The sequence below is a fragment of the Euprymna scolopes genome, chromosome 16 (assembly GCF_053919585.1).
Source record: "Euprymna scolopes isolate OS-2025 chromosome 16, ASM5391958v1, whole genome shotgun sequence".
Classification (NCBI taxonomy): Eukaryota; Metazoa; Mollusca; class Cephalopoda; order Sepiida; family Sepiolidae; genus Euprymna; species Euprymna scolopes.
Window position 1 is genome coordinate 49,269,050 of NC_136497.1, and position 27,816 is coordinate 49,296,865.

Here is a 27,816-nt window from a genome sequence, read left to right on the forward strand (position 1 = left end):
GATTCCGTATTTCCAAGCGGTGTCATACGCCTTTTGCATGTCAAAAAAAATTGCTATTAGATGTTCTTTTTTTGCAAATGCTTCTCTTATGCGTGTTTCCAGTTTTATTAAGTGATCGGTGGGGCTTCTATTTTTCCTGAAACCCGACTGGCTTTCTGTAATTAGATTTTTGCTTTCCAAGTACCAATTTAACCTTTCGTTAATCATTCTCTCAAAAGTTTTGCACAAACAACTAGTTAGTGCAATGGGTCGGTAGTTTGTTGGGTTTGTATGGTCTTTTTTTGGTTTGGGTATTGGGATTACTGTTGCCTGCTTCCAGTTTTTTGGAATGTTGTTAGTTATCCATATCTCATTGTAAATTTGTAATAAGTAGTCCAGTGATGGTTTTGGTAGTTTTTTGAGGAATTGATAATGGATCTCGTCGGGGCCGACTGCTGTATCGGGAGATTTGTTTATTGCCTCCTCTAGTTCTGCACTGTTGAATAATTGATTGTAGTTTTCTTCATTTTTTGATTTGAAGTTTATTTTTATTTTTTCTTCATTTTTCTTTATAGCTTGGAATTTTTTATTTTGGTTTTTTGATGATGAGTTCATTGAGAATTGTTCTGCTAATTTATTTGCGATATTTTGTTTGTCGGTAATCTTTGTGTTGTCGCATATAAGGTGTTTAATAGGGTTCTTTGTATTTTTTCCTGCTATTTTTCTGACCATCTCCCATACTTTTTTGGGTTTTGTGTTTTGATTAATTTTTGTTACATAGTCTTTCCACGAGTTCCGTTTTGATTCTTTGATAGTTTTCCGTGCTTTGGCTTTGCTGTTTTTATAGGTGTCCAAATTTTCTTTCGTTGGACTGTTTTTGAATTTCCTTAGGTTTGCACGTCTGGCTCTTATAGCTTCTTTGCATTCTTTATTGTACCAGGGTTTGTTATATTTTGTAGTAGTGGAACTTTTTGGTATGTTCTCCTCGGCTATTGTGAGTAGGGTGTTGCTGAAATATGTGATGTGTTCTAAGTCAGGATTCGCTTCAGGTATTAATCTGTATTGACATGTATTTTGGAAATTTTCCCAATTTGCCTTTTGTAAATTCCAGCGGGGTGTTTTGTCTTCTGGCTTGGGATTCTCGTTTTCTATTATGATTGGGAAGTGGTCACTTCCGCATGTATCCTTATGTGTTCTCCAGCTATAATCCATGTATATAGTTGGGTCACATAGTGTTATATCGATTGCTGATAGGGTTCCCGTTGGTGGGTGCATATATGTATTCTCTTTGTTGTTGAGTAGGCATAGATCATTTTGGTTAATTATTTTTTCTATGGTTTGGCCTCTTTTGTTGTTTTTTTTACTGCCCCACCATATATTGTGACTATTGAAGTCTCCCAACAGTAGAAAAGGTTTAGGTAGTTGTTTGATTATATTGTTTAATTCTGTTTCGTTTATTGTTTCATTTGGTGGTATATAGAGTGAGCATAGGGTTACTGTTTTGTGTAGTGTTGCAGTTATTGCAACAGCTTGCATATTTGTTTTTAAGTTCACTTTGCTGTGTGGAATGTTTTCGTTTATCAGTATTGATGATCCACCGGTGGCTTTGCATGATAATTTGTTTATGTGGTTGTATATTGAGTAGTGTTTTATGTTAATTTTGTCATTTTCTTTTAAGTGTGTTTCCTGTAGGCAAATTATTGCAGGACATAAGGATTTGATAAGTATTTGCATTTCTTCGATATTAATTTTTAATCCTCTTATGTTCCACTGTAGGATTTTGTTAGTCATGGTTTATATTTTCTTTTGGTTTTGGACTGTTGGTGTTTATGTCTACGTCCATAGTTTCGATGTTAGTTTGGGTGTTTCTTTTGGAAGTGGATGGTCTGTTTCTTGTTTCTGGTGAGAGGCTTTTTTTGGGTTTTGGTCTGGGACTTTTAGATTTACTTTGTCTTGACTGTCTTTTTTGGCTACCAGTTTCAACTAGTTCAAATTTATTTTCATTTTCAATTAATACTAATTCTGTTTTTTGTTTGTCATTTTGTTTTTGGGGGGTAGTTTTTTTGTTGTTCTGTTCTATTTCCATTTTTTCTGTTGTTGTGTGTTTATTTTTAACATCTGTTTTTGTCCTTGTTAGTGACTTGGATCTTTCACGTTTTGATAATTGAGGAGGTTTCATTTCTTTAGAGATTGATTCCTCAATATTGATGGAAGTTTTTCTGATTTCCTTTGTTTCGTTTTCTTTTATACTGGGTTGTTCGTTTCTGACTTTTATTTGGCTGTTAGAATTTATTTTCAGTTCTGATAAAAAAGATTTTAATTCTTCAAGTATGTTCTTTAGTTCTTTTGCTAGGTTTGCAATTTCTGGAGCAAGGTTTAGTTCATTGTAGTTGTACATTTTGTTTGCTTGTTGGGTTATTGTGGCATATGAGTTTTTGGTGCGATTTGTGACTTCTTTGCGGGCTTCTTGGAAGGTTATATTTTTTTGATATTTGATTGTTATTATTTCCTTCTCTTGCTTATATATTTTGCACTGTTTTGAGTGAGAGTGGTGCTCTTCTTGACAGTTTGTGCATTTGGTTTTATTTGGACAGTCTTCTTCATCGTGGTCTGGGTTTTTTTCACTGCAGTTTCCACATGTGAAGAATCTTAGACATTGGTCTTTATTATGTCCAAACTTTTGGCAGTTGTAGCATTGTAAAGGTTTTGGAATGTATTGTTCTATTTTCGTTCTTTCATAACCTATATTGATGGTCTCTGGTATTTGAGGATAATTGAATGTTAATATATAAGTGTTTGTATATATTACCTCTCCTTTTTTTTTAAATGTGATTCTTTTTACATCTGTGACCCCTTGGTTTTTTAGTTCTGTTTTGATTTCTTCTGTTGTGCAGACGGAGATTTCCTGGTTTTTTATGACTCCTTTGGAGTAGTTTAGTGTTTGGTGTGGATAAGCTTTGATGTTTGTTTCATGCAATTTTTGTAGTTGAAGTAGAGTTTTGGCCTGTTTTTTATTTTGTACTTCTACCAATATGGTACCATTCCTTAATTTTTTGACATTTTTAGGTGTTATTTTGCTTGATATTACCTTTTGGATAATGAAGGGTGACATTTTAGTTAACGGTATATTAGACGTTGCTTCTAGCACGATGAATCTTGGAAAGTTTGTATCTTCATTGTCGCTGTCAGAGTCTATTTCTGTGTGTGGTCTCTTGGATTTTTTGGCATTCATAATAATTTTTGAAAAATTCATCAGCCATGCTCCCCACCCTCCTCGGAGCCCCTTATGGGGAAGAACTATGAGGGGGTAAATCCCATTCGCCTCGGTTCTCCAGGGCTACATAGCTGGTATACTCAAACATGGGGAGGTTTCCAAGCATTCACAATATATGGTTATGCCCACCCAAGTATGGGATTTCCCTGTATTTTTATTATTCCTGATGGTTACCTTTTTCCCAGCTTGATTGACCCTTCAGCCATCGCTTATTAACTCAGTTTATTGTTTATGTTGAGTGTTAGTGTGTTTTTGTTTGGATTGTCTGAATTAGTGCTTGTCATGACCAACCGATTGATTGGATCGGGCCTATCCAACCTCCCGTCTAGCCTAGTAAGGGCCAAAGTGGTGTGTTGTAGTATCATGTTATTATTTCCTAGGCATGTTCCACTCAACCACCAGGATCCCGTTCTTAATGCATTACGGGTTGCCACCAACGGTCAACTGGTGGTCCCATTGAAGGATTTTTACCCTCTGCAGGGGGGCAGTTGGTATGTTCTATCGTCCTACCAACTAGGCAAAAAAAAAAAAAAAAAAAAAAACGGGTGAGGAGGTGAAGGAAAAAGAAAACGAGGGAGGGGAAGGGGAGGAGAATGTTGTTTTTGTTTTTGTTTTCGCAGAACATGACTAAGTTTTGCAAAAGGGAATAAAAAAACAAAGACATCTATGTAGGTGCGTTTCATCTCAGGAAGTCAGTAGACAGCCTGATCTGGTAGCACCAGCAGTCTAAAAGGAATTATATTTTTATTAGCCGATTACAAAACGATGGTGTTTGATATCAGAACAGATACTACACTTTGATCTAAACACAAAATCAATTTGTGCAAATGGTTACTTCTTTACAATAAAGTTCTGCAAAAAGATATGAAAATGTATGTTACAAAAATAAATACACAAACTATCCATAAAATCTGAAAATATAAGTAAAAATACAATTTCCATCATTTATAACACAAATATTGATGCATTTTTATAAATTTGTGTACTCTATACGATAATTCCAAATGATCATTCTGTATTCTTTGAGTTAAGTGCATTAAATAAATTATTTTTCTTGAATACACTTTCTCCTTTTGCATATTCCGGAAAAAAGAATAAAGACTGTATGGCCCGATGAATGTCTACATCTTCCAATCCAATTAGAGAAACTGCTACTCAATCAACCATAATTAGTTACAAATATTGAATTTTGTATTTGATTTGATCAAATAAAAAAAATATATCAAATTATCCTACAAGTTTAGGGGGCGCCCTATGAAAATGAAGATTTAATCTTACCTCTGTCAATGCGTGGAGTTGGCCTTCATGAACACATACACCCATGAATCTGCAATGAGAAATAAAATAAGTGTTACAGGTATGTCTTTTGGATAATACAAGGGATAGTACACCAGTTCTCACTATGTATATTAAAGGTGTTTAATCTCAAACTCATCGAGTTGTTCATTTTATAAATTCTAACATGCTTTTCAGATAATCCTGGACATTGTACATTTTTAATGCAACTTTCAAAGACAAAAATACTTTTGTGTCAAGTTTTTGATGAACCCATAGGAGTACAAAATTGAAAAGTATGAAGTTTGATTCAGTCCAAGGATTACAAAAGATGTCCGACCCAGACTGCAAGGATTGCAAAAGATGTCCGACCCAGACTGCAAGGATTGCAAAAGATGTCCGACCCAGACTGCAAGGATTGCAAAAGATGTCCGACCCAGACTGCAAGGATTGCAAAAGATGTCCGACCCAGACTGCAAGGATTGCAAAAGATGTCCGACCCAGACTGCAAGGATTGCAAAAGATGTCCGACCCAGACTGCAAGGATTGCAAAAGATGTCCGACCCAGACTGCAAGGATTGCAAAAGATGTCCGACCCAGACTGCAAGGATTGCAAAAGATGTCCGACCCAGACTGCAAGGATTGCAAAAGATGTCCGACCCAGACTGCAAGGATTGCAAAAGATGTCCGACCCAGACTGCAAGGATTGCAAAAGACGTCCGACCCAGACTACAAAGATTACAAATGATGTCTTACACATACAAGATGACAAAATTTGCCTGAACCAGACTTCATATTTTCAAATCATCTAATATTCAAACTGCCTTGATTCTTGAGAAATAAAAAAAAATTGACTGACTTGTATCATTCTCAAGATTCTTACTCCAACTCTTTCTAAAACCCCCAACTCCACAACTCTGATAATAATGCCTGTTTTGTTTTCCTTCAGTTTTTATTTTCTATATTCACATATTTCAGCTTTACTCACCACCAAACAATTATGATTCACAAATTTTATTTTTGCTACTTCAAGGTTTTTTCGTACTTGTTTCATTTTTTCTTCTCGTTTTCATCCCCTTTTAAATTCTGTCCCTTTTATTCATATTTTGAATTCTTTTATTTTCCTTCTGGTTTTTCCCATTACTCTGTCCATTTTCAATTTCAATCTTCCATTCCTACAATTACGTTGCCTTTCCTCCACAAACAGCTGAAAAACAAAGAGACTGGATATCGGAAAATCTTGTCTTCCCTTCTACTTGCCTATGAGCTGTACAGTATTGATTATTAAAAAAAAAATGAAAAATAAAACATTAGAAAATTTAATTAGGCAAATGAAATCTCTTAAATTCCCAACCACCATACCTTATTCACCCAAACTCACTACCAAACTCGAAAGCACCTTTTCTGCATTCACCGCAAGAGCTCTTTTGAGTTTGATGAAACATGTCCGAGACTCGATAGTCGTTTTAACTGACTTCTACCTCTGATTGGCCTTGTCTGCTAAATTCTCCCACCACCGCTACCGCTGCCATGGTAAGAAAGCATTATTTACAGCCAGTTTCAGTTGCTAATCGATGACAGTCGGAGTCAAGAGAATTCCAATTTTACCCAGTTTCGCTTCACCCTCTTCTCACCCTGTGTTTATGAGCCGTAATGGTAAAGCACACAGTCGACACAATCAACGGAGAAAAACTCAGTAAGCATAAAAACTCCTCCATTTTATTTTCTGACAATAATGAGCGAAGGGGAAAAATGTTTACAAGATTTTCAAAAATATTTTTCTGGTTGGTCAGCTTATTTGTAGTGACGGCATATCAACCCTTTTTCATGTCGTTTAATTAAGCAAAAATGTTTGATAGATATTGATTGATTGATCGCTTTTTCTAAATTCCTAAAGAGGGCTCAACTTCAGTTTCTTAAAGAGGCTTTATCATAACATTTTTTTAAAAATAAATATTAACAATTATATCTTATAAAAAATATGATCTGTTGGACCATTTGCCGAGTTTGGATTAGATAGGTTAAATCATGAAGTAGGTTTGAAAAACCATTTAAATATTTTAAAAAGAAATAAATAAAAGAGAGAGAGAGAGAGAGAGAGAGAGAGAGAGAGAGAGAAACAAAGTCAAAACTTAGTCTATTTCTGATAGTTATATCTCGCTTTCCCCCTCCTGTTTTTCCAGCTATCGGTTAAAAAGTATTACTATTTGTAGTAATGTTCCCTTTTATTTCATTCCAGTTTGTTTTATTATTTCCCTTCCTAATTATCTCCAACTGTTAATAAACGGAGAAAGAGTGAGGGAAACAAGAGTGATAGATACTATTAAAAATGAGAGGAAGAGGTGCTCAAATAGCATACAGTGATAGAGGGTGAAGATGATAGATAGAAGCAATGAATTAATTGCAAATTACAATCAAGAAATTAGAAAAAAATAAGATGGACATTTTTTTCAAAGATAACTCAATCTCAAAACTGAGCAACATTTTAGCTAGTATTTCATATGATTAAGATATACAATAAAAAGTATTGCATATGATTCATATATACAATAAAAAAAGTATTTCATATGATTCAGATATACAATAAAAAAGTATTTCATATGATTCAGATATACAATAAAAAAGTATTTCATATGATTCAGATATACAATAAAAAAGTATTTCATATGATTAAGATATACAATAAAAAAAGTATTTCATATGATTCAGATATACAATAAAAAAGTATTTCATATGATTGATATATATACAGTAAAAAGACTTAAAGAAATATTAGGTTGAGAAGAAATACTTGTGGAATTTTTAACTTTGATTTCGAATAAGTTTTCGTTATAATACCTTTATTTTATAGATCATTTTAAAGAGTGTTTTTCGCATCTGTAAGGTGACGGACTAGAGCTTGATTAATTATGAACTCAAATATTTTGGCAAAAAGTGGGAGGAGACTAATGGGGCGATAATTAAATGGGTCTGTTCTTTCGCCAGAATTCTTGAAAACTGCTACCACAGAAGCAGTTTTTCAGCAGTCCGGAAAGTAAGATTCATTAAGGCATTTGTTGTAGAGTTTGGAGAGAACTGGAGCTACTTCGGTGGAGCACTTTTTTATTAGCACAGCCGGGATGAGATCAGGTCCACATGCTTTTGAAGTGTCAAGGTTTTTTATGATAGCATGCACCTGGGCAGGTGTGATTTTCAGATCGTCTAGCACAGCGTCCGTCCACAAAGGAAAGTCAGGGAGGGGGTGGTTAGAAGGGTCCAGTGTGGAGTTTGAGGTAAACCGACTGGCAAGCATGTTAGCCTTCTTGGTTGCTGAGCAAACAACCTCGTGATTGTTGGTGAGCAGGGGAATTGTTGATTGCCCATTATTTATTACACTGTTGTAGATTTTCCAGAAGTCATGAGTTCCTAATTTTTGTGCTTCTATGCGTTTTTTTTGGTGATTTCAGTAAATTCTCTCTTAGCTGTCGCTATTTCTTTCTTACAGTTACTTCTAGCTTCTATATACTTCTGTTTGTTTGGACTGAACTTATGTCGGTTAAATCTGCGGTACACATGCTGCTTTTGAGCAATGGCAGTTGCACAAGTAGAAGTAAACCATTGGGGAGAGTGAAGCTTGCTATAAAATTTCCGCATGGGAACATGTGCCTCAATTACCATTTTGAACCATTCTATGGTCTCATTTGCGCTCTGTTCAGCAGGAAGTGAGAAAATATTTCCCCATGGGGCATCTCTGATGAGACCCCTGATGGCTTCCCAGTCAGCCCTTTTATAATATCTTGTTGTTTTGAGCAATGGCTCTTCAGTTTTTGCTCTAGAGTTTAGGGCGATTTTGACCATTATCACTGCATGATCAGCATTCCCAAGTGGGCCGTTCGCATTCATTATACAATCAGCGGGACCTGTGGTCAGAAACAGATCTAGAAGGGAACGGTGTTGTTCTTGCTGGTCAGGGAAACGGGTTGGAAACCTAACTATTTGTCATAGGGAGTGAGATATAGAGAAGCTATGCCTGCTGCATCTGTGTGAGTAGAGAATCCAAGCCAGTTTTTGTGATGGACATTGAAGTCACCAAATACATGCACTTGTGCGCTAGTATCGAGAGAGAGTGCTGTGTCTGTGCTGTCAGAGACTTTGTTTATTATGGTGCAGTCCTGGGTCGAGGGAGAGTGGTAGAGAAAATAAAAGTAGCTAATGTTATGTTGCATGTTTAGTCTAAAGCACATAAAGGCTTGATCGTCCGATTCTAGGTTTGTTTCTCTAGTTAAGGGGAGGGTATTACGAATGTAGACTCCAAGTCCATGCATATGTCTGTTAGAGTCTTTACGGCAGAGTGGGAGATATCCAGGCATGTTGAAGTAGTTAGAGGGGAGGGAGGAGTGTAGGTTAGTCTCACTTAGTGCTAGGATATCTGGGGTTTTTGTTAGGAGAAATGCTTCAGCATCAGCTAAATTAGTTCTAAGCCCACGGATGTTCATGAATGCAAGCCTCAAGGGAGGAGGCAAGTTGAATTTGTTTGAACCTAAGCCTGGTTTAAGCTTAATTTTTATTGTACTGTCATCATTTTTTTTTTAAAGTTTCAGTTTTGGTAAGGGGGAGCTGAACAAGAGGTTATGCAGAATACCAGACATGCAACACAAGCAGACCATCAGCTGACCTTTCATCAACTAGGATTGTGGACTCAGGAAAGCCCACCTGGGGATGAGAGCAGGGTCCCTTTCCATGCACGACACGGCACTACAAACAACCCGATATTATACAACTGTTGATGGAGCAGCCGCTCTAAGCGCTACCAAAAAGTTAGGGATCCTGTACTACCAGTCAGAAACAGCAGCCAGGAACTGTCAATCTGGTACCCTCAACCTATTAGATGAAGGTCAACCCAATATAATTGCACAGGCATATGTGGCATTCAAGCACTCCCAAGTGCTCAGTTTTGAGGGGTGGGATTTGTCCGGGTGGGGAAAACGGTGTTCATTGCCCGAGATAAGAAACAAGATCTACCACTGAGTGTTTCTGTCGAATCTCTGTGATAACATCTCTGAGCCTGACTAATAGGCAAGGAAGGAGTATGGAAGCCGGGCGATAGACAGAGCCTATCTACTCCTTAAGTAGTTTAGGTTTGCAGACCGGTAATTTGTTTGAGTCACCAGCTCTAAGACTGGAGAGGCCACCTTCCCCTTAGGTTTAGTTTCAGAGTTTTCCTTCTCCTAGATGGAAGATCTGGGAATATCTACTGGGTCCATCAGCACCGAGAGGGTTTGCTCTGCGCCTGGGTCCTAATCCAGGTATTTCTGTGACCCCCGCATGGTTAGTTAATGTTAAAAGGTTAGTTTGTAGAGATTATATATCTACTGAATAGTTACACTCCTCAAAGTGATTTAGGGACATTGCTATTTCATTGTTACTAGAAAAATTGGGTAAAAAAATTTTTTTATTTTATTTATATGTTAGCGTAGGTATAGGATAACGTTACAGGTGAGTAGGTATTAAGAATTGAACTAACAATTGTTGTGCCCAATCTCTGTATATTTTAGATGACAGGAGGGTTAAGATGTAAGTGCAATACAGTACGGGTGTAACTGGAGGTAAATTTTAAGTCATGGCGTATTCCGTATGTATAATTAAGTAAATAGATATATGGGAAAGTTTTCAGTAGATGCAAATAAATAGAAGTTGTAGGTATACAGTGTGTTTCAACTATTGAAGGAAGATAATTTCAGCTTTCGTTTAAGAGTCATGGAGCATTTTGCATAATAAGGAGTATCGGTTCAGTTTTGTATTAATCATTGAAAAACTATCTAGGAAGAGGCATTGTTATGTAATGAAGATCGCTTTTCATCGGAGTACATACTTTGGCTGATAAGTTCCTAACTGGATAAGAATGAACTCTAATGCATGTCTTAGAGGTAGGAATGTATAGATGTTTAGTGATGACTGTTAAGCGGTTAGCATGTGAAGGTTAGGGGACTGGAAGCTAAGGATTCCACCACAAAAGCGTGTGTAATGTAGTTTTAGTGACTGCTTGGGGGGGGTAGAGCAAATTGTTAGCTTTCAATAGACGGGGTTTTTTTTTAACTAACAGAATACAGTAGAGTTTCATTAAGGTTTAGAGTTTCAAGTAATGTTTTAGTTTGGAAAAAAATAAAATAATTTTTTTTTATTTATTTAGCATGCAAGTTAGACAAAGGTAGTGTCTTAGAGGTAAAGAGAAACAATTAGTACATGGTGATTCGGAATTCGTATTCATAGGCAGTCATTAAGGTCAGGGACAAAACATTGTCTCTATTCAGAAAATAGTCCTAGTGACAATTTATGTTCATTTTGAATTCTGTATATTTTGGCGTATAAGACGATCCTTAAAGTTAAAAAAAAGCATCTTTAAAAACCAATATTTCATAAGATATCAGGTGTTGCAATCTCTTGCCTAGGCTTCCTTTCGTGATTTAACAGTTGTCTTATACAACAGATATATGATAAATTTATTAAAATTTGCTCCAATTTTGTATCTCGTCTTATGTGGAATGTGTAACTGAAATGAAATGAGTATCTTTGTTACTTATCAAAAGATATTATAATCATTAAATTCATTTCAAATAAATCTTGACAAAGACTTCTTGAATCAGCACTTCTTGCAAACTCAAACAAAAACAGTCTAGAGGTCTATACAATTCATCGCCTTTAATAAGTAAATTCATATTAAAAGAACAGAATTTAAATTTAGACACAGCTTAACTCACTCACACGATAAACAATATTACCTATCTATCTATTATATTATTATGCTTGTCGCTATGACCGTTATCATCCTATACATACCTTCAAAGGAAAGTGGAATATGACAAATGGCTAATAAACATTTGTTTAAATAAATTGGTGTCATTCACACTATAAAAAATATTACCTACAATAATTAATACATACTAGACTACCCGTGACCCGTTTGGTCAGTATATGTTAAGGCTAGCTATCGAATAGTGAGTATATTAATTATGGCAAAAATATGTGCGCTTGTAAGTACAACAATGGTTACAACTTTAAACAAAGTATTACATTGCTTAATATCTGGAAATTACTTAATTTAGATGTAGACATAGGTTAACTTACTAAATAAAAACAAATTATTTATGATAAGTAATATACATGATTGGTCAATAAATGAAAAAACTGATGCATTTTAAATGTCATTTTTTTCTATATTTGCATGTTGCATAATTCTGATGGGAAGCATTTAGCTTCAAAATGCCAAGACTTAAGCAGCTTTTTCTTTATTTTCCCCTTAACTTTTCCTTATTATTCTGATGATATAATAAAGTTATATATAACTTTTATTCATCCTTATTCATTTAATATACGATATGCCTTCCATAAGTTTCCAGACTTTTTTTCATATGGGCACTTTTATTGAGAGTACACACATGAAACTTCAGTCCCCTTCGAAGTGATCTCCTCTGGTTGCAATGCATGTTCTCTACACATGCACACCAACACTTGTAAGAATGTATTAAATCGAAATTTGATGTAGAGCAATTCTTTTCCTTATTAAATTTTAATGTATCTAACTTATTTAAAGTGTTTGTCTCCAAACCTCTCACCTACCGACTACCACTTTTCAAGCATCTCGGCAACTTTCTACTTAAGAAATGCCTAAAAAAACTTAAGCGATATTATAAACGCCTTCGGAGACTTCATCGTCACCAGAATGCAAGATGTTATGTTACTGGCATAAATACACTTGTTTTACGTTGGTAAGTGTATTGATTTTGATGGTGCTTATTTCAATCAATAAATTTATGTTTTAGCCGAGATATGTTCATCTGAATTTGAATGTTATTAAAAACCGTAAGAACTTTCTTGACAACCTGATATACTGATTAATTAAGCTTTAATATATACTGTAAACAAACAAACTCATTATAATATCTCTTATTTTTATGGTAAGTAACATGGTGCAATAGGAAGATGCTGGCTACAATGATTATAAGCAGTCGTGTTTCAATTTGCATCTTACAATATCCATGTCTAGCCGCCCTAAGAAACTGTGAGATGTCCATCTACTAAATGGCTATTTTCACGAAAAATGCTGAACTGAGTAGCAGTCTTTGTTTCCTTTTATTCTAAATTCCTTTATTTTCTTTCTAAAACTAATATTTCTTTTAAAAATTTCGCAGCAACAACTTATCCAGTTTTATCCCAATATTAAAAACTGCTCGTAAAAATAAAAATAAAATAACACATTTTTTTTTTATGTATTTACATGTTAGGTTCAAACAAAGATAGCGCTTCAAAAATTACACAAATTCATCAAGTATTTTTTAAAACAATAAATTTTAATGAAATATCTCGTCCACCATTTTTACTGATATTAAGGTCTCTCTGTACAGGAGCCTGCCAGGACAACCTGGCATGCAGATACCTTTTGTTTGCTAACTATTCAAAATAACATAATATTCGTGGCCCAAATAAGATCCTCATATGGTTAACCCACACTGGCTTTCACGAGGAATGGTACACCTTTTCCAAGTGATGTTGCCTCAAGTAATAGCACGAAGCTGAATACTCCACAAGATTAGATGGATTCTTGTCCTAGAATCCAGTAAAAACAAGAGATCAAAATGAAAGATATAACATACTGAAACAATTGGGAAGAAGACAAGTTTTTCGCAACTTCTTTACTAACTCAGTGTTTGAGAGATAAAGAACTTTAATGGAACATTCGAATATTTATAGGTCTCATATAGAGATCCAATGTTAGCCCCAGGAAGGGGCCTCCTTGATTTCTGAGAATTTCGACCGAAGTCAAATGAAACAAAACAGGTCAACAGTAAAGAAACACAATTCATCATACAGTCATCATAATGATGGCGGCTAGAAATCGTTTATTGATCAAATTTTGTTTTTATTTTATAAAACCAAAAATACCGGACGAATGAACATAAATTTTAGTGTACAGCATATATTTTTAAACAAATTTTTTTTTTTTTTGCAATTTCTTGATATTGGGGTAAAACTCAATAAGCGCCAAAACTTGTTTGACTGCTACCACTACAACTTTTCTCTCCCTCCTTCCCAACAGAAAACGGAATTTCGATGAACAGAAAGTCATTTCCAGGAACCTATAAAATTCTGAAGAATTAAACACTCACTAAAACAATCACTAAAAACCAAACTCAAAAGTGAAAATGTTGCATATTTCCACAAATAATTGTCCTAAACATTTTAAAAAAATGCTAAATTGATGTAATATTTAATCATATAAATTAATATACTTTCAAATCTAAATTTTTGTTTTACTCTTTTTCACTCCAAACAAGGTATTTTGCCACTTAGATGAAAGTGGCCACTATTTACTACTGGACTATGTGGAGTTGAACAGCGAGATGTTCTTTCACGTTAAATTTAAACTTCTGCAGAGTAGTACAAGCAGGAAACAGGGATGGAATTTCAAAGTCTAACAGTACGAAGGAAGAAATTATTAGAGTAGAAGGCTTTGCAGCATTTAGGTACCTCAATAGGGAAGAGGTGGGATTTTGCTGCTAGTTGGGTTAGTTGGAAGTATGCAATATATTCTAATGAATGAATTACTCATTCAGTCACAAATTCTAGACCCTGCCGACAGGGTCACCCCAACAGGTACTACCACTCGCAGTAAGAGTGGACCTGAAAGCAATGACATTTAAGGGGGAACCACATTCCACACAGCTCCCAAATGGGGGCCTCATCACTGGATGTCTTAAGGGCATAACACAGGACCAGAAATTTTTTAAAGAGTCTCACTTTAACAATGATTGGAATCAGAGTTATTTATTTTTTTTTTAATATCTAAAGCTTCAACTGTGTGACTTTAAAATAAGGAGTTGAAGTGAAATATTTTTTTAGAATTCGAGGAGTTATAATTTTTGGAATCCTAGAAATCGGAGTTGAATCTAATACTTTCTGACTTTGCAACCCTAGTATTATACACAAAAGGCAATTTATTTCGGTTCTTTTATTTAATTTTCTTTTTTTTTGACTTGAAAAACAAGAGTTAAAATTATATTTAAGTTCTATCATAGATAAGGAAATATGATAATGTATTCTGCTAAATGATAATATATTGCAAATGAAGGATAGAACTCATAAATAATGAATGTCACACAATGTATTCACAAAACATTATAGCAACACATGAGAAAAATGTCTGAAAAGAAAACAAGTCAAAATTACAAAAGAAATGTGTCAATGTAATCACTAAAAACTAGACCATCTGAGATAACCTTAAGTAAAAAAGGTCATTGTGACATCTAACCTCCAACCATGGCATTTTATACTGCAAGTCATTTCATGGTGCAGTTGAGAAGCATGATTGGAGGCATATTGAAAAATGTTTGATTTTCAGAGATTTCTGAAGGAAATTAAGTTAACTATGTATTCTTTGAATTATTTAGCTGTCATCTTGGTTGTCATGTTCATAATGTTTCGACCGATGTAACCTCCAACCGTCTTCAGGGGTATCTCATTGAATGTGAAAATTTATACAGAATTTTGAACGGAATCTATTATTTGATCCACGGAGATATATTGTTGTTCTTCCATCAACCAACCATAACCAAATAAAGTCTTAAGTAATGTTTTTTTTTAATTTTATTCTGAATATCACCTGTAATGAGGATTGAACTTCCAACCTCCAGAACACTGACAATTATAACTAATTTTCCACTTAAAACCTCTATCCATTGCACTACATATCAAATAAAGTGTTCAGTTCAAATTTCCATAGTCCGACAAGATGCACCTGAACAAGGCTAGAGGTTACATTATAGCACTTAAGATGCAAATAGTAATTCAATTCAAATAATACAAATTATTAATCCTCATCTCAAAAATTTTGAAACCGGTCAACTATATTAAAAAAATACATAGAATAATAAGGTGTTTAAACACAAGTAGATGAGAATATATATGGAGATCATATCTTAATTACTTCTTTGATTTGCTTAATTCTTGTTTTCCACAAAAAATACATATTTTTATTTATCTGGAAACACTTATCTTCATGCATAGGTCAGAATGTTATTCTATACATGGTGTCCACAAAGTCTGGCTACATTATGCAGCCAGACTTTGTGGAAGCATCCTGTAGATTATGTAGCCAGACTTTGTGGGCACCCTGTATGTATATATATATATATATATATATATATATATATATATATATATATATATGTGTGTGTGTGTGTATATATATATATATATATATATATATATATACAGGGTGCCCACAAAGTCTGGCTACATAATCTACAGGATGCTTCCAAAAAGTCTGGCTACATAATGTAGCCAGACTTTGTGGACACCCTGTATATTTTAAAAATATATTTGAAAGTCAAACATTTGTCCAAAGGTCTCTTAATCATCCTTCTCAATCAGACTATGAAGTAGGATGTAATATATAGAATGAAATGCCTTCCACTAAAATAATTTCTAGAAAATTGATGCAATTTTAATGAACAGCAATAATTAAGTGTGTTGTTCAATCAAATTGCTTCTTTTGATTAAAAAAATATTCTTTAATTAATTGGTATTTCTTAAAAAAATTATTTGAATCAAATATTAATTTGAAACTTGACTACAAGACTTTTAGCAGCAAAGTTTATACATTTATTAAATTTTGTTATGCTTAAGGAATCATCATAGGTTTAATGTTAGTTTTAAAGGCTAGCGTGCATTGGGCGGCTTTTAGAAATTGATTTCTAAACTTATCTTGGACCCAGTTTTTATTTATCCTTCTTTCTCTCGTCCATTCTTATCTTGTCCTCCCATGTTTTCCTTGATACTTCCCTGTGAACTTGACCTGCTACCTCAACTGTTCTGCATCTACTAACCCAAGAATTCTCATTCATTCTTTCAAGGTGGCCATACCATCAAAGTCTCCTGTTCTGCACACTTCTTCCTAAACTGTCCAGATTTAATCTTCCTCCGAGGTCATCAGACCTACACCTATCTTTAATACTCACATTACACATCCATTGTATCATTCTCATATCGTTTCTTTTTGTGCAACGCCAGATTTCATTTCCATATATTATCACATTGTGTACACCTGGATGATAGACTTTCCTTTTAGTCAACAATGGTAACACTTTGTTGGCTAGTAATGGGAATAATTCCCTGAACTTATTCTATTCAAAACTAAATTTGAAATCACATGAACACCTGCTCCAACCCGTGTTCAAATTGCATCATCAGATAAAACTTCTGAACAACCTCAATAGCGTTGCCATAGAGATATACTTTCTCCACATCCGACTTCTCATCCATCTTCATTGTCTTACACCTCTGGCACGTGTAATGGATATTTTCTCTCAACCTACCAGTAATTCCACTTGACAGCACAGATATTTAAAGTAAAGCAAAAATAATTCTTATGTCGATGAAAATGACGATTAAAACGAATAAAGTCTTTGGCATCGTACTATTTTAGAACAGGAAGTTAAAATATAAAAATTCCTTAATAGTGTTAGATATTCAAGGGACATCAGCTTCAGCAGATACATACTTATTTGGTGATTTAAATTTGTAGAGGAAACGCCAGCATGTAAACAGAAAATAATGGTCAGACTTGGGTCAGGTCACCGGCTTTTAGGGGTCCATTGTCTCCTGTGGGAACACCAACGAGAAGAAATCAAGTTAGCTACCCAATCGCATCTGTTGGCTAGAGGAAGAAGAGAAGCAGCCAATTGAAAGATGGATTAAAACAGTGAAGTCAGACAGGAAGTTGATAGATGGCCTTCCATGGTTGTGGTATTTGTCATGAATGGCTGAAGTATGCCAAAGGTTCAGCTGAGTGGACCACCTTGATGTGGGACACTGAAGTCATTTGGAGGTGTCTAAACCCACACTGGATGAATGCAGTTACAATATATTACAGTACATAAATAACATTAGACACGATAGGATAGGTGTGAAAGAGCAAGAGGTCTGACTTGGAAGCCAATGAGATTGGACACGAGAATCAAGGATAACAAAAAAAAGGTAAGGCTTCAAAATCTGCAGCTTTGATTTTTCTCCTCCCTGTTGTATTGTCTCTATAATAAAGGGTTGAGTGCTTGTTGCGTCATCTCTAATAATGGATTAGAAGAGATGACATGTTATATTATATATTTATGTTGTATCATAAAGGGAATCGTGTGTGAGTGACATGTATTTTCAGAACCTACCTCTGCTTCTTCGAACTTGGACCATCTGGAATTTCTCATCCTGGAGGGAGACTTGATACCTGTTTTTGAATGAAGATTCAATCACTCCAAGAACAAGGAATTGGTTCTATAGTTTATTTCACTTTTCCCAGATGTCCTGCAGAAGGTGGAAAGTGAAACCGGCCTGTGTGGGTTCTTCTTCTACACACGTCAGCGTTCGTCCCCGCCCCCAGTGAAGAGGAGGAGACAACGGAAAGCCGTCCGTTGTCTTCTGAGTCCAAATCAAATCTCAACGATTCAGCTAACCTGATCACATGACTCACACGCAATCAAATCAGCTGATCTTCTACTTCCGGTCAACGTGTCTACACTATAATTCCACTCTCCCTCTCTCTACCTCTCTCTATTTCTTAACAATCCCCATAGTTAACAAAGATGGAAGCAACACTAATTGCCTAATAAAATGATCCTTTTTGAAAATTTAGAATTCAATGTCTTTCTTTTTGTCAATAGGATTAAGGGTAGAGTTCTTGCTATGAATGTTTTATAAGAGATTGGAGCCGAATCGAGTACCTAACAACGAAACAGTAATAGAATAAAGACTAGCAACGCCTCTTCTCTGGAAAAGAGAAGAGGCGATCACCCACCATTAGGAAAATGCACTTTACATAACTCTTCTGTTAAGGAACTTGATTTCTTAAAAAGTAACAGCTTGAATGGAAGTTTATAATGGGTCATTCAAAAAATGAATGAACTTTTACTGCATTGAAATCATGTAAACACATGGAGACTTAGGTCAGAAAGTGGGATTAAAAAATCAGTACCTTCAAGAGGGAGCAATCGGGCATGCAGAAAATGCCTAAGCAGTCCCGTCGACATTCTCCAGTATGGGTGCTACAGGCGATTAGCAATAGACTAACCCCTTCTCAAAGAGAGAAGGCTAAGCCTGGGAGAATAGACTTCCCAGAACTGCTCAGCACAAGCATCATACCGCATTCAACAAGGGAAAATCCATTTAAAAAATGGCAGAGACTCTGCTGATTTTGCTGCCAAGGAAACAAGTCCCGAGTCGGTGAAGATGAGATTATATTAAATTTTAACAGATTATAGATTTTCCTCTGTAATTATATTTTAATAACGGTTCAAATACGATAAAGAAAAATAAATTAATTTTGATTCCAACTGATAGACATTAAGAATCTGAATGACAAAGCAGTGACATACTAATAGGATGACATCATTCAAATAGAATCTTCTTCCTTCATCTCTCACTCAACCCCGGGGGGGATGAGGAGTGGAGCAGTGCACGTAGACAAAAGGAACGTAAAGCATCTGCCAAATAAACAATGAAACAACAAAGCCGCCCATTCTTATAAGATATACAAAAGAACAAGAACGGATAATCTAAAGATATATCCATTCAAGCTGCGTGACAAACCAACAAAATGCTATTTCGAACTCAAGTTTGACAGACTAACAAAAAAAAAGTTGCACGTGGCACAAATAACACTCAAGATGAGAACAATAGTCCGATCAATATATGTAATATAAACAATCAGCCATCATCTAAAAAAAATCAGAACTTTAAGCTTGATAGACTAACAAAAATTGTATTTCAAAATTTGCTTAACAGACCAACAAAAATTGTATTTAAAACTTTGGCTTGACAGACCAACAAAAATTGTATTTAAAACTTTGGCTTGACAGACCAACAAAAATTGTATTTTAAACTTTGGCTTGACAGACCAACAAAAATTGTATTTTAAACTTTGGCTTGACAGACCAACAAAAATTGTATTTTAAACTTTGGCTTGACAGACCAACCAAAATTGTTTTTCAAACATTGGCTTGACAGACCAACAAAGATTGTATTTCAAACATTGGCTTGACAGACCAACAAAGATTGTATTTTAACTTTGGCTTGACAGACCAACAAAATTGTATTTAAGATATTGGCTTGATATGCCAACAAAAATAATATTTCAAACTTAAGCTTGACAGACCAAGAAATATTGTATTTTAAATTCAAGCACAACAGTACAACAAAAATACTATGTTAAAATCAAGTTTGATAGACTAAAAACATAGTATTTAAGATTTAAGCATGACAAACCCCCAACAGAGATGCTAAGATGCATTTAAAATAAGATGCATCCGTGGACTCCGCATATTAGCGATTATAATGTTAATTAAAATTCAGGTGTGACAGACTGACCTACCGTTAGAGAATTGTGAGGCTGCATTTCAAAACTGATACTGAAGCAATCGATTACTGCTTTATTCTTCATAAATAATCGTTTAAGAATGGACGAATGGTTAACAGCAAAGAAAATGCTAAGAGAATCAGAGGATAAGAAATGGCAAAGACAATGTAACAAACAATAGAGAAAAGACAGACAAAATGCGAAACAGTGAGAATGGAAACAAATGGTGCAAAAGTTTTGTGGATATGTTTTTCAAAAGATTTATAACAATTGAATCAACTTGAAGATAAAGTATGTTTAAATCTCCGGATGTGAAAAATTATCAATTATTAATGTACTCAGTGGAATTTCCAGAGAGTCCGAATAGTAATTGATAATTGTTTTCTACACCAGTCTGTATAATTTTCTACAATTAATAATATTCATTTTGAAAGCAGAGTAAAAAGTGGATCTTGAGTTCAACTCTCGCTTCCATTATGAAGTTCTTTAGTCCGTATATTCCAAGAGTGATGTTTCTGACAAAGAGGGAAGAATTGCTGTTTTCTGAGTCAGAATCTATTCCATCTAACACTTATCGTTGGCAAGTTTTTAACCTTGAAATAATATTTTTTTACTCCTTTCATCAAGTGGTTTCATGCCTTGTCTGGAGCGATTTCCACAAAATATGTCTTTCAGGGTCAATTCTATATATATATATATATATATATATATATATATATACACTAGCAAAAATACCCGTCGTTGACTGGGTTCAAAAACAGTCTACAGAAAATGAACTCTGATTTATGAAAGTATGATAGGTTATGAAAAGGAAGGGCTATAAAGAGATAGCTTCGAATTTGGGGGTATCAAAACCAAAGCAAAATATGATGAAAGTAAAAATAAAATAGATAAGCCCCATAATTTATTATACCATACCTGTTCACACTGAAACACTTATCACAATATTATGTGGATCTATATTAAAAAAAACCTTGTTAAACTTTGGAACATATTTCCATTCTATGGAGGTCAGGTGCGAACGAACACACCATAATTTTATTATACCATATTTCTTCAAACTGAAACAATTATCAAAGTATACTTACGCAGATAGATATGAAAAGTCTTTATTAAAGTTTGTGCCTATTTCCATTCTATGGAGGCCAGGCGCGAACACTGACCCCACAATTTTGTTATACCATCCCTATTTAAGTTAAAACATACTTATCAAAGTATTATTATGTACATCAAAAACACTTGTAAACGTTTTTTGTTTTAATTTTTAAATTTTTTATTTCCATATTTTGTGGACCAGGCGCGTACGCAAACCCCACAATTTTAATGAATCATCATAATGCCAGATCAAACATACCTATTCCTGTGTCTCGATACATTTTCTATCATTATATGTGATCAGTTTTCTATAATAGTCAACCATATAGGAGCCTATTCGTGATCAGACACACACACAGACGTTTAGCTTTATATTATAATATATATATATATCACTCTTCAATAAAAATTATCATTGTCAGCTAAATAATCTTTAAGAGACATATTCGTTTTATTTATAATTTATTTATCTAAAATTCTAACAGTTTAAATATTTTTAAAACAATAAATATTATCTGTCTTCTTACTGTAAAAATAACTATCAGTTAAATATAACTATTGTTACTTTTTCAATCTATATTAAACTGCTCTTAATATGTCCGTTTGTCTGTCCATTCACTTTTTCTCAAAAGCTATTGGGCCGATCTGGTTGAAATTTTGCACAGACCTTTGTTATGATAAGGTGCAGCGAAATAACTAATATAGTATCCGTTTGATAAACAGTAAGACATTTTTAGGAATTAGTCACCACAATACCACATTTACTCACATTTTTTTCTTACAAACAATTGAGTTATAATAGATGTGGTTGAAATTCTGTATGAACCTGTGTTATCAGGTGCAGCGAATAAAGTATTATGGTATCCATTCAATGCACAGTTAGGGATAAAAATTAGTATTGAATAGAGAAATGGGCACAAATTTAATCACATCCAACCATCAATTTGGCATAAAGCACTCATTCTAAATCAAGGTGCTATAACTTTTGCCCATTTTTAACTGACAAAAAGTCAGTATACATAATAAATAAATGACAAAAGTCTTTATTCCACATTTCAAGATGTTGGCCATCTTACAATTTATTCTTTTAAGTATGCTGACATGCATGAAAATGGCGTAATAAAATAAAAAAAAAAGGCAATTGCAACTTCTCTCACAGTTTTCGGAGTTTGTAATCGTTCCCATATGCATTTTATTTTCTTTTAATGGATTGACAATTGCTATTTCTTCTGACGAAGTGAGGGCAGAATAGAGTCATTGATTGATATAATAATTCAATGAATGATTTTGCGCTACGAAAACAATTGCAGTCAAGAATTGTGCATGTCAACGTACTTAAAGGAATAAATTGTAAGATGGTTAACATCTTGAAATTTGGAACAAAAACTTTTGTCATTTATTTGTTATATGCTCTGTAATTACATTGAGCTTTATCAATTGAAGGATTGATATAAATAAAAGGTGCAATATAATTGAAAAAAAAAACATTTTCACAGAAATATATATATATATTTCTCTGGAAATATTTTTTATTCACTTATATTTCCTTTTTATATATACCAATCCTTACTGAAGAAGTTCAATGTAATTACAGAGCATATAATGAATAAATGACAAAAAATCTATATTTCAAATTTCATGATGCTGATCATCTTACAATTTATTCCTTTAATTCAATTGATATTTACACTTCTTGACAGTATCTGTTTCGCAACACAAGATCATTCACTTAATTATTATATCAATCAATAAATCTATTTTGCACTTAACTCATCAGAAGAAATAGCAACTATCAATCCACCAAAAGGAGAAGATACGTTTGGGCATGATTAAAAAATCCGAAAATTCAAAGAGAAGTTGCAATTACTTTATTATTTGCTAACATTACACCATTATATATATGCGTGTGTGGGTGTGTGTCTTGGAAGTGTTTTAACCTTTAAAACTATGTAAAAAATTATTTAATTTTCATATTTTTTATTATTCGTTGGAAAACTATTTAGTAAGTCTTTTAATCCTCTGCAATCGCTGCATCAGCTTGATTTCTCGAATTCACAATAGTCCTAATGTTATCTCAGGGATCATCAGTCATCTACCATAAAACTGTTTTCAGGGATTTAAAAACAAAATAGTATATTAAATCATGGTTCCCTAGCAGTGTTGATCAAACACCACCTCCCTTAATAAAAAATATTCTGAATATTTGATCTAGTTTCGTGCTTCAGATTAATTTTGCTAACCTATTCATGCTATCAAAAAAAAATGTCTTCCTTACCTATGACACTCGTCCTTGTCTCCAAATTCAAAATGGATATTTTTTTTAATTTACCAATCAGTTGTATTTATACAATTCAGATTAATCCATTATACTACTTGTCACCCTCTACTATTATTAGTACTTTATTTATATATTTACATTTTTATTTACTTATTAAAAATACATAAAAGTTAAAAATAATTATTTAGATATATATATCCACAATTTTTTTTATACATTACTAATATAGTTTTGGATTTCCTTTATTAATATATTTTGATTAGTTTTATACGATTTTAAAGCATCAGGAGAATGAACAAATGTTTTATTTAATTGCTTAAATATTTTAGTTTTATCACCACCTTGTTTAATCACTCTTATTACTAAGCTAGAAACTAGGGGTATAAAATCTATTCATTGTAAGGAAATGAAAGCTATTCTCAAAAACTCAGACATAATGCTTCGGTAATATATATATATAGGGCAGGTACTATTTTTGTGTGGCATACAAACTATTTAACATGGCAAGGAGTTTCTTTTATCAAATATTTTATAAATAAAAATTCCATCCTCAATTTTTATATCTAAATTCAGAAATGTAACTTGTGGTCCTCTATGCTCACAATTTAATTATAACTCCTTTGTATACATCAGATGTTTATTTTTATTTTTTTTCAAATTCTTCGTTATCGTTTATACATACAAGGTCGTCAAGAAATCTTCTACAACCATGATAATTACATGTTTTAGATATAAATTTTTTTTAAGCATTATGACATATAGTGTCTGTAGGTATTTAATAATTATTATAGTAAATAATTATGTCAGCCCCTTTAAGAAACTCGTTTCTTATCGTTGAGCACTTTCAGTTGAAATAAAGTCGGCTAATTTAGCTCCCATGCGCAGATCATCATATAATAATTAGATCACTCTGACAGACGTTAAAAAAACATTTAAAATATGTTTCAATTTCAACGATATTTCTCGCGGTTAATGGTGGCCGAATGGATTAGGTCCTTGCTAATGAAACCAGACATGGCTTCTGTTGCCAAGTTCGACTCTATCGACCGGTGTTAATCGTAACACCCTGCACTGATGATTCCCGAAAGGATGAAAAACTAGTTTCTGTAGGTATTTAATAATTATTATAGTAAATTATATATATATATATATATATATATATATATATATATATATATATATGTATATATATATATATGTATATATATATATATATATATATATATATATATATATATATATATATATATATATATATATATATATATACACACTCGAGTCTATGTAAATAAAGATGTGCCCAAAATGGTGGAGGATCTAAACCCATTGGAAGACCTATAGTTTGAAGTAATATTTTGTTTCCTATTTGAAAATACCTTTCTTTAATAAGATGACTTATAAATATTTTAAAAATATCTTTGGTAACACTAGTGTTACTATATATGTATATATATATATATATATTTTACACCAGAAAGCTTTAAAAGCTAGATCTACAGTCTAATTTAATTCTTTTATAAGTTCATCGTGTGGAACTTTAGCATACAACATACTAAAATCATAAGTTGCTATAGATTTTGCCTTTATTCTAGAATGTATGCTTTCTAATGTTTCTTTAACTGGGTGTGAATTATTTACCACCCAGAATTGATTTATACAAATATGAATTTCCTTTTCTGGTGGACATTATTTTTTTGATTTATAATTAATTTAAACACTGTAGATATAGCTTTACTTAAAATTTTGATAATGTATGTTGTTGAGATTACAATAAACCTAGCGGTAATTGGACTTTTCTGTATTTTAGGTATCCAGTAGATACATGGAAGTTTTTTTTTCTCCTAACTTTAGTCTTACTTTATTACTTATAATGCTATTATTCAAAATGATCCTACCTAAATTATTATTACTTACTTTATAGGGTTCTGAAACTTTACCTACAATTCCTATTTCTAACAATAAGCGATATATATATTTTACATATAAAAGCTATATTTTATTAGTTGCCGCTTTATCAATGAGAACTATTACAAACTTATCTTATTATTGTAAGTCCCTTAAGTGTTTCTGAATTTCCAAGGAAAGGATTAGTTGGGGGGGGGGGTAAATTTTTAATACGCTCAACTTTTTTATTTACGAATTCAAGTACATTATTCTTCTATGCATCAAACAGACTGTAATTATTTATATTTATTTGCCATAGACATAAAACTATCTAGCGCTTTGGTTACTTCTTTAACGCATTTAGTATAATCAAGGCATTTAGGTTCTCTATAATTTGGACCTTTACTAAGGAGTCATTTGATATATATATATATATATATATATATATATATATATATATATATATATATATATATATATATATACTGTTTTAGTTGATGGGGTGACTGACATAATTTGATTTTAAAATAAATTATTCTAAAAATGGGTAAAGTCAGAATTGTTTACTTTAGTGACATCGGATTAATCACTAACTCATCTCTGCTGATCGGATGATCTCATTTTTTAAATGTCTGTGAAAGGTGATAACGTACGTACGAACATAAAATGTCTTAGTGCATTATTATATCGATAATGATATATGCCATTAGTGTATCTTCCTTATCATGATCATCCACGTCGCTTTATTTGTGCTATAAAAATTAATCATACATCAAAAAGTGCCGACAGAAGTTTTAGCATGCATTTTTCAGCAGTATAATATATAAGAAGTGCCTCGATATGAGTAGGCTTAGCTGGGTAGCCTGAGTAACTGTTTTTAATCTAATACCAGTCATTGTGAAAATGATCAATGCATGAAAATTTGACCTGAACTGAGGACACGTGTACATTTCTTACAGAACAAAAGTCATGTTTATGTAAAGCATACACAATAACCTTGGTTCTTCTTTGTTATTAGTGAAATTCGAAAATTAAAATATTGAATTTCAAGTTAAACGAATGGTATTTACTGAATTGTCATGTCGCAATAATGAACATATCCAAAAATTACGAAAAACGAGAAGGTAGAAAATTAATTATTAATCAAAACAATTATCAAAGATAATTAGCGAACATTAAGCTTCGCTAAATTAGCCAAAGATTTTCAGTTTGCAGAAAATATTTACTTCCCTTTTGTTCCAATTAAAACTCTCCGGTTTCTTTATGTAAGACTCAATTTTTGCTAATTGTCTTCAAAAACTATTTTCAAATTTCGCTACAATAATGAAGAAGACCATAACCTTTTTTTTTTTTTTTTTTATTAATATGTCACCACTTCTCAATAAGGTCACTACAGGACAAAGGTTAAAGCGAGTCAGTTGGTTGGTTGTTTTTGTTTCACGGCATATCAACACTTTTCATGTTATTTAATGCCGAATCCAGTTATTTTAAAGAAAAAATAGTTAAATAGAATTTTTTTTTTTTTTTCAAGTCGTTTTCTATCTAACCCATAGTTGGGACCCTAACAGTTATTTTGAAGAGAAAATTTTAATAGAATATTTTTTTTTTTCAAGTTGGCCCTAACAGGTACTACCACTCCGGGTCAGAGTGGCCCTGGGAGCAATGGCAATTAAGAGGTGGTTCCACACTCCCCAAAGCCAGCAAGCTGGGCCTCACCATCGGATATAGTTTAAGGTCATATCCAGGACCCAAGTCAGTTGGATAATGAACAACAGTACGAGAAGATTAAAAACAATAGCTGTAATGAACAGATTTGGATTATTTCTAGACGACATTGAATCTTTCAAGTATCAATTTGTTACTTCAATAAAGAATCACTGCCCAGTTACTAGCGTGATGTTTTGAGCCAGTGTTCTTAGTGGATATCTAAGGAAAAGTATCCCACATGGCCAGCTATATGCTGTGTAGTTTCCACAATCGCTGCCTATTTTAACATCCTATTCATTAATCAAATGATCTGCTCAACTGCTAGAGCTTAGTATTCCTCCTCCCTCTCACTTATATTTTCTAACATCGTTTTTAGATTATTTTCTAAAATTATCCTTTTATCAGAAGACAGAAAGGATTTTAGATCCCTCAGAACATTTTGCATCTTTTCTGGACCAACACAAAACATATATAGCCTGAAGAGTCCTAGAGTGGAGTAAACGCGGAATATTCAGTATAACTTAATCGCCATATATATTTTATAACTTACTATATATATATATATATATATATATATCGTGTGCGTCAGGGCATGTGTAAAAGAAATCAATAAAATAATCAATCGTAAGAATGTTAGAAATAAAATGCATATTTATTTAAAAACTATACCTTAGTTTCCAGAGATGTATCATAGTTTAATTGACACGGAGTAGACTTTTCTGTTCAGGAAAGACCCTTAGAACCAGTCTCAGATCCTGAATATGCACAGAAAAAAGGAATTGTCTTCTGCCTGTAAGAAGCTGAAGATTTGAGACAGATTCCAGAGTCCTATTTGTGTCCCTAAAACCATGGCGCATCCCTGGAAACCGTAACATGTATAGTTTTTAAATAAACAATATATATATATATATATATATATATATATATATATATATATATATATAT

General features: G+C 33.3%; 1 protein-coding gene across 1 annotated transcript in view; it reads right to left on the reverse strand.

The window, feature by feature from the left end:
• Positions 1 to 27,816, reverse strand: part of LOC145295935 (dual specificity testis-specific protein kinase 2-like) — a 386,563-nt gene that overhangs the window by 174,114 nt on the left and 184,633 nt on the right. Inside the window, exon 3 of the mRNA XM_080141816.1 lies at positions 4,532 to 4,580. Coding sequence (XP_079997942.1) covers positions 4,532 to 4,580 — 49 coding nt within the window. The remainder of the gene's footprint in view (positions 1 to 4,531; positions 4,581 to 27,816) is intronic.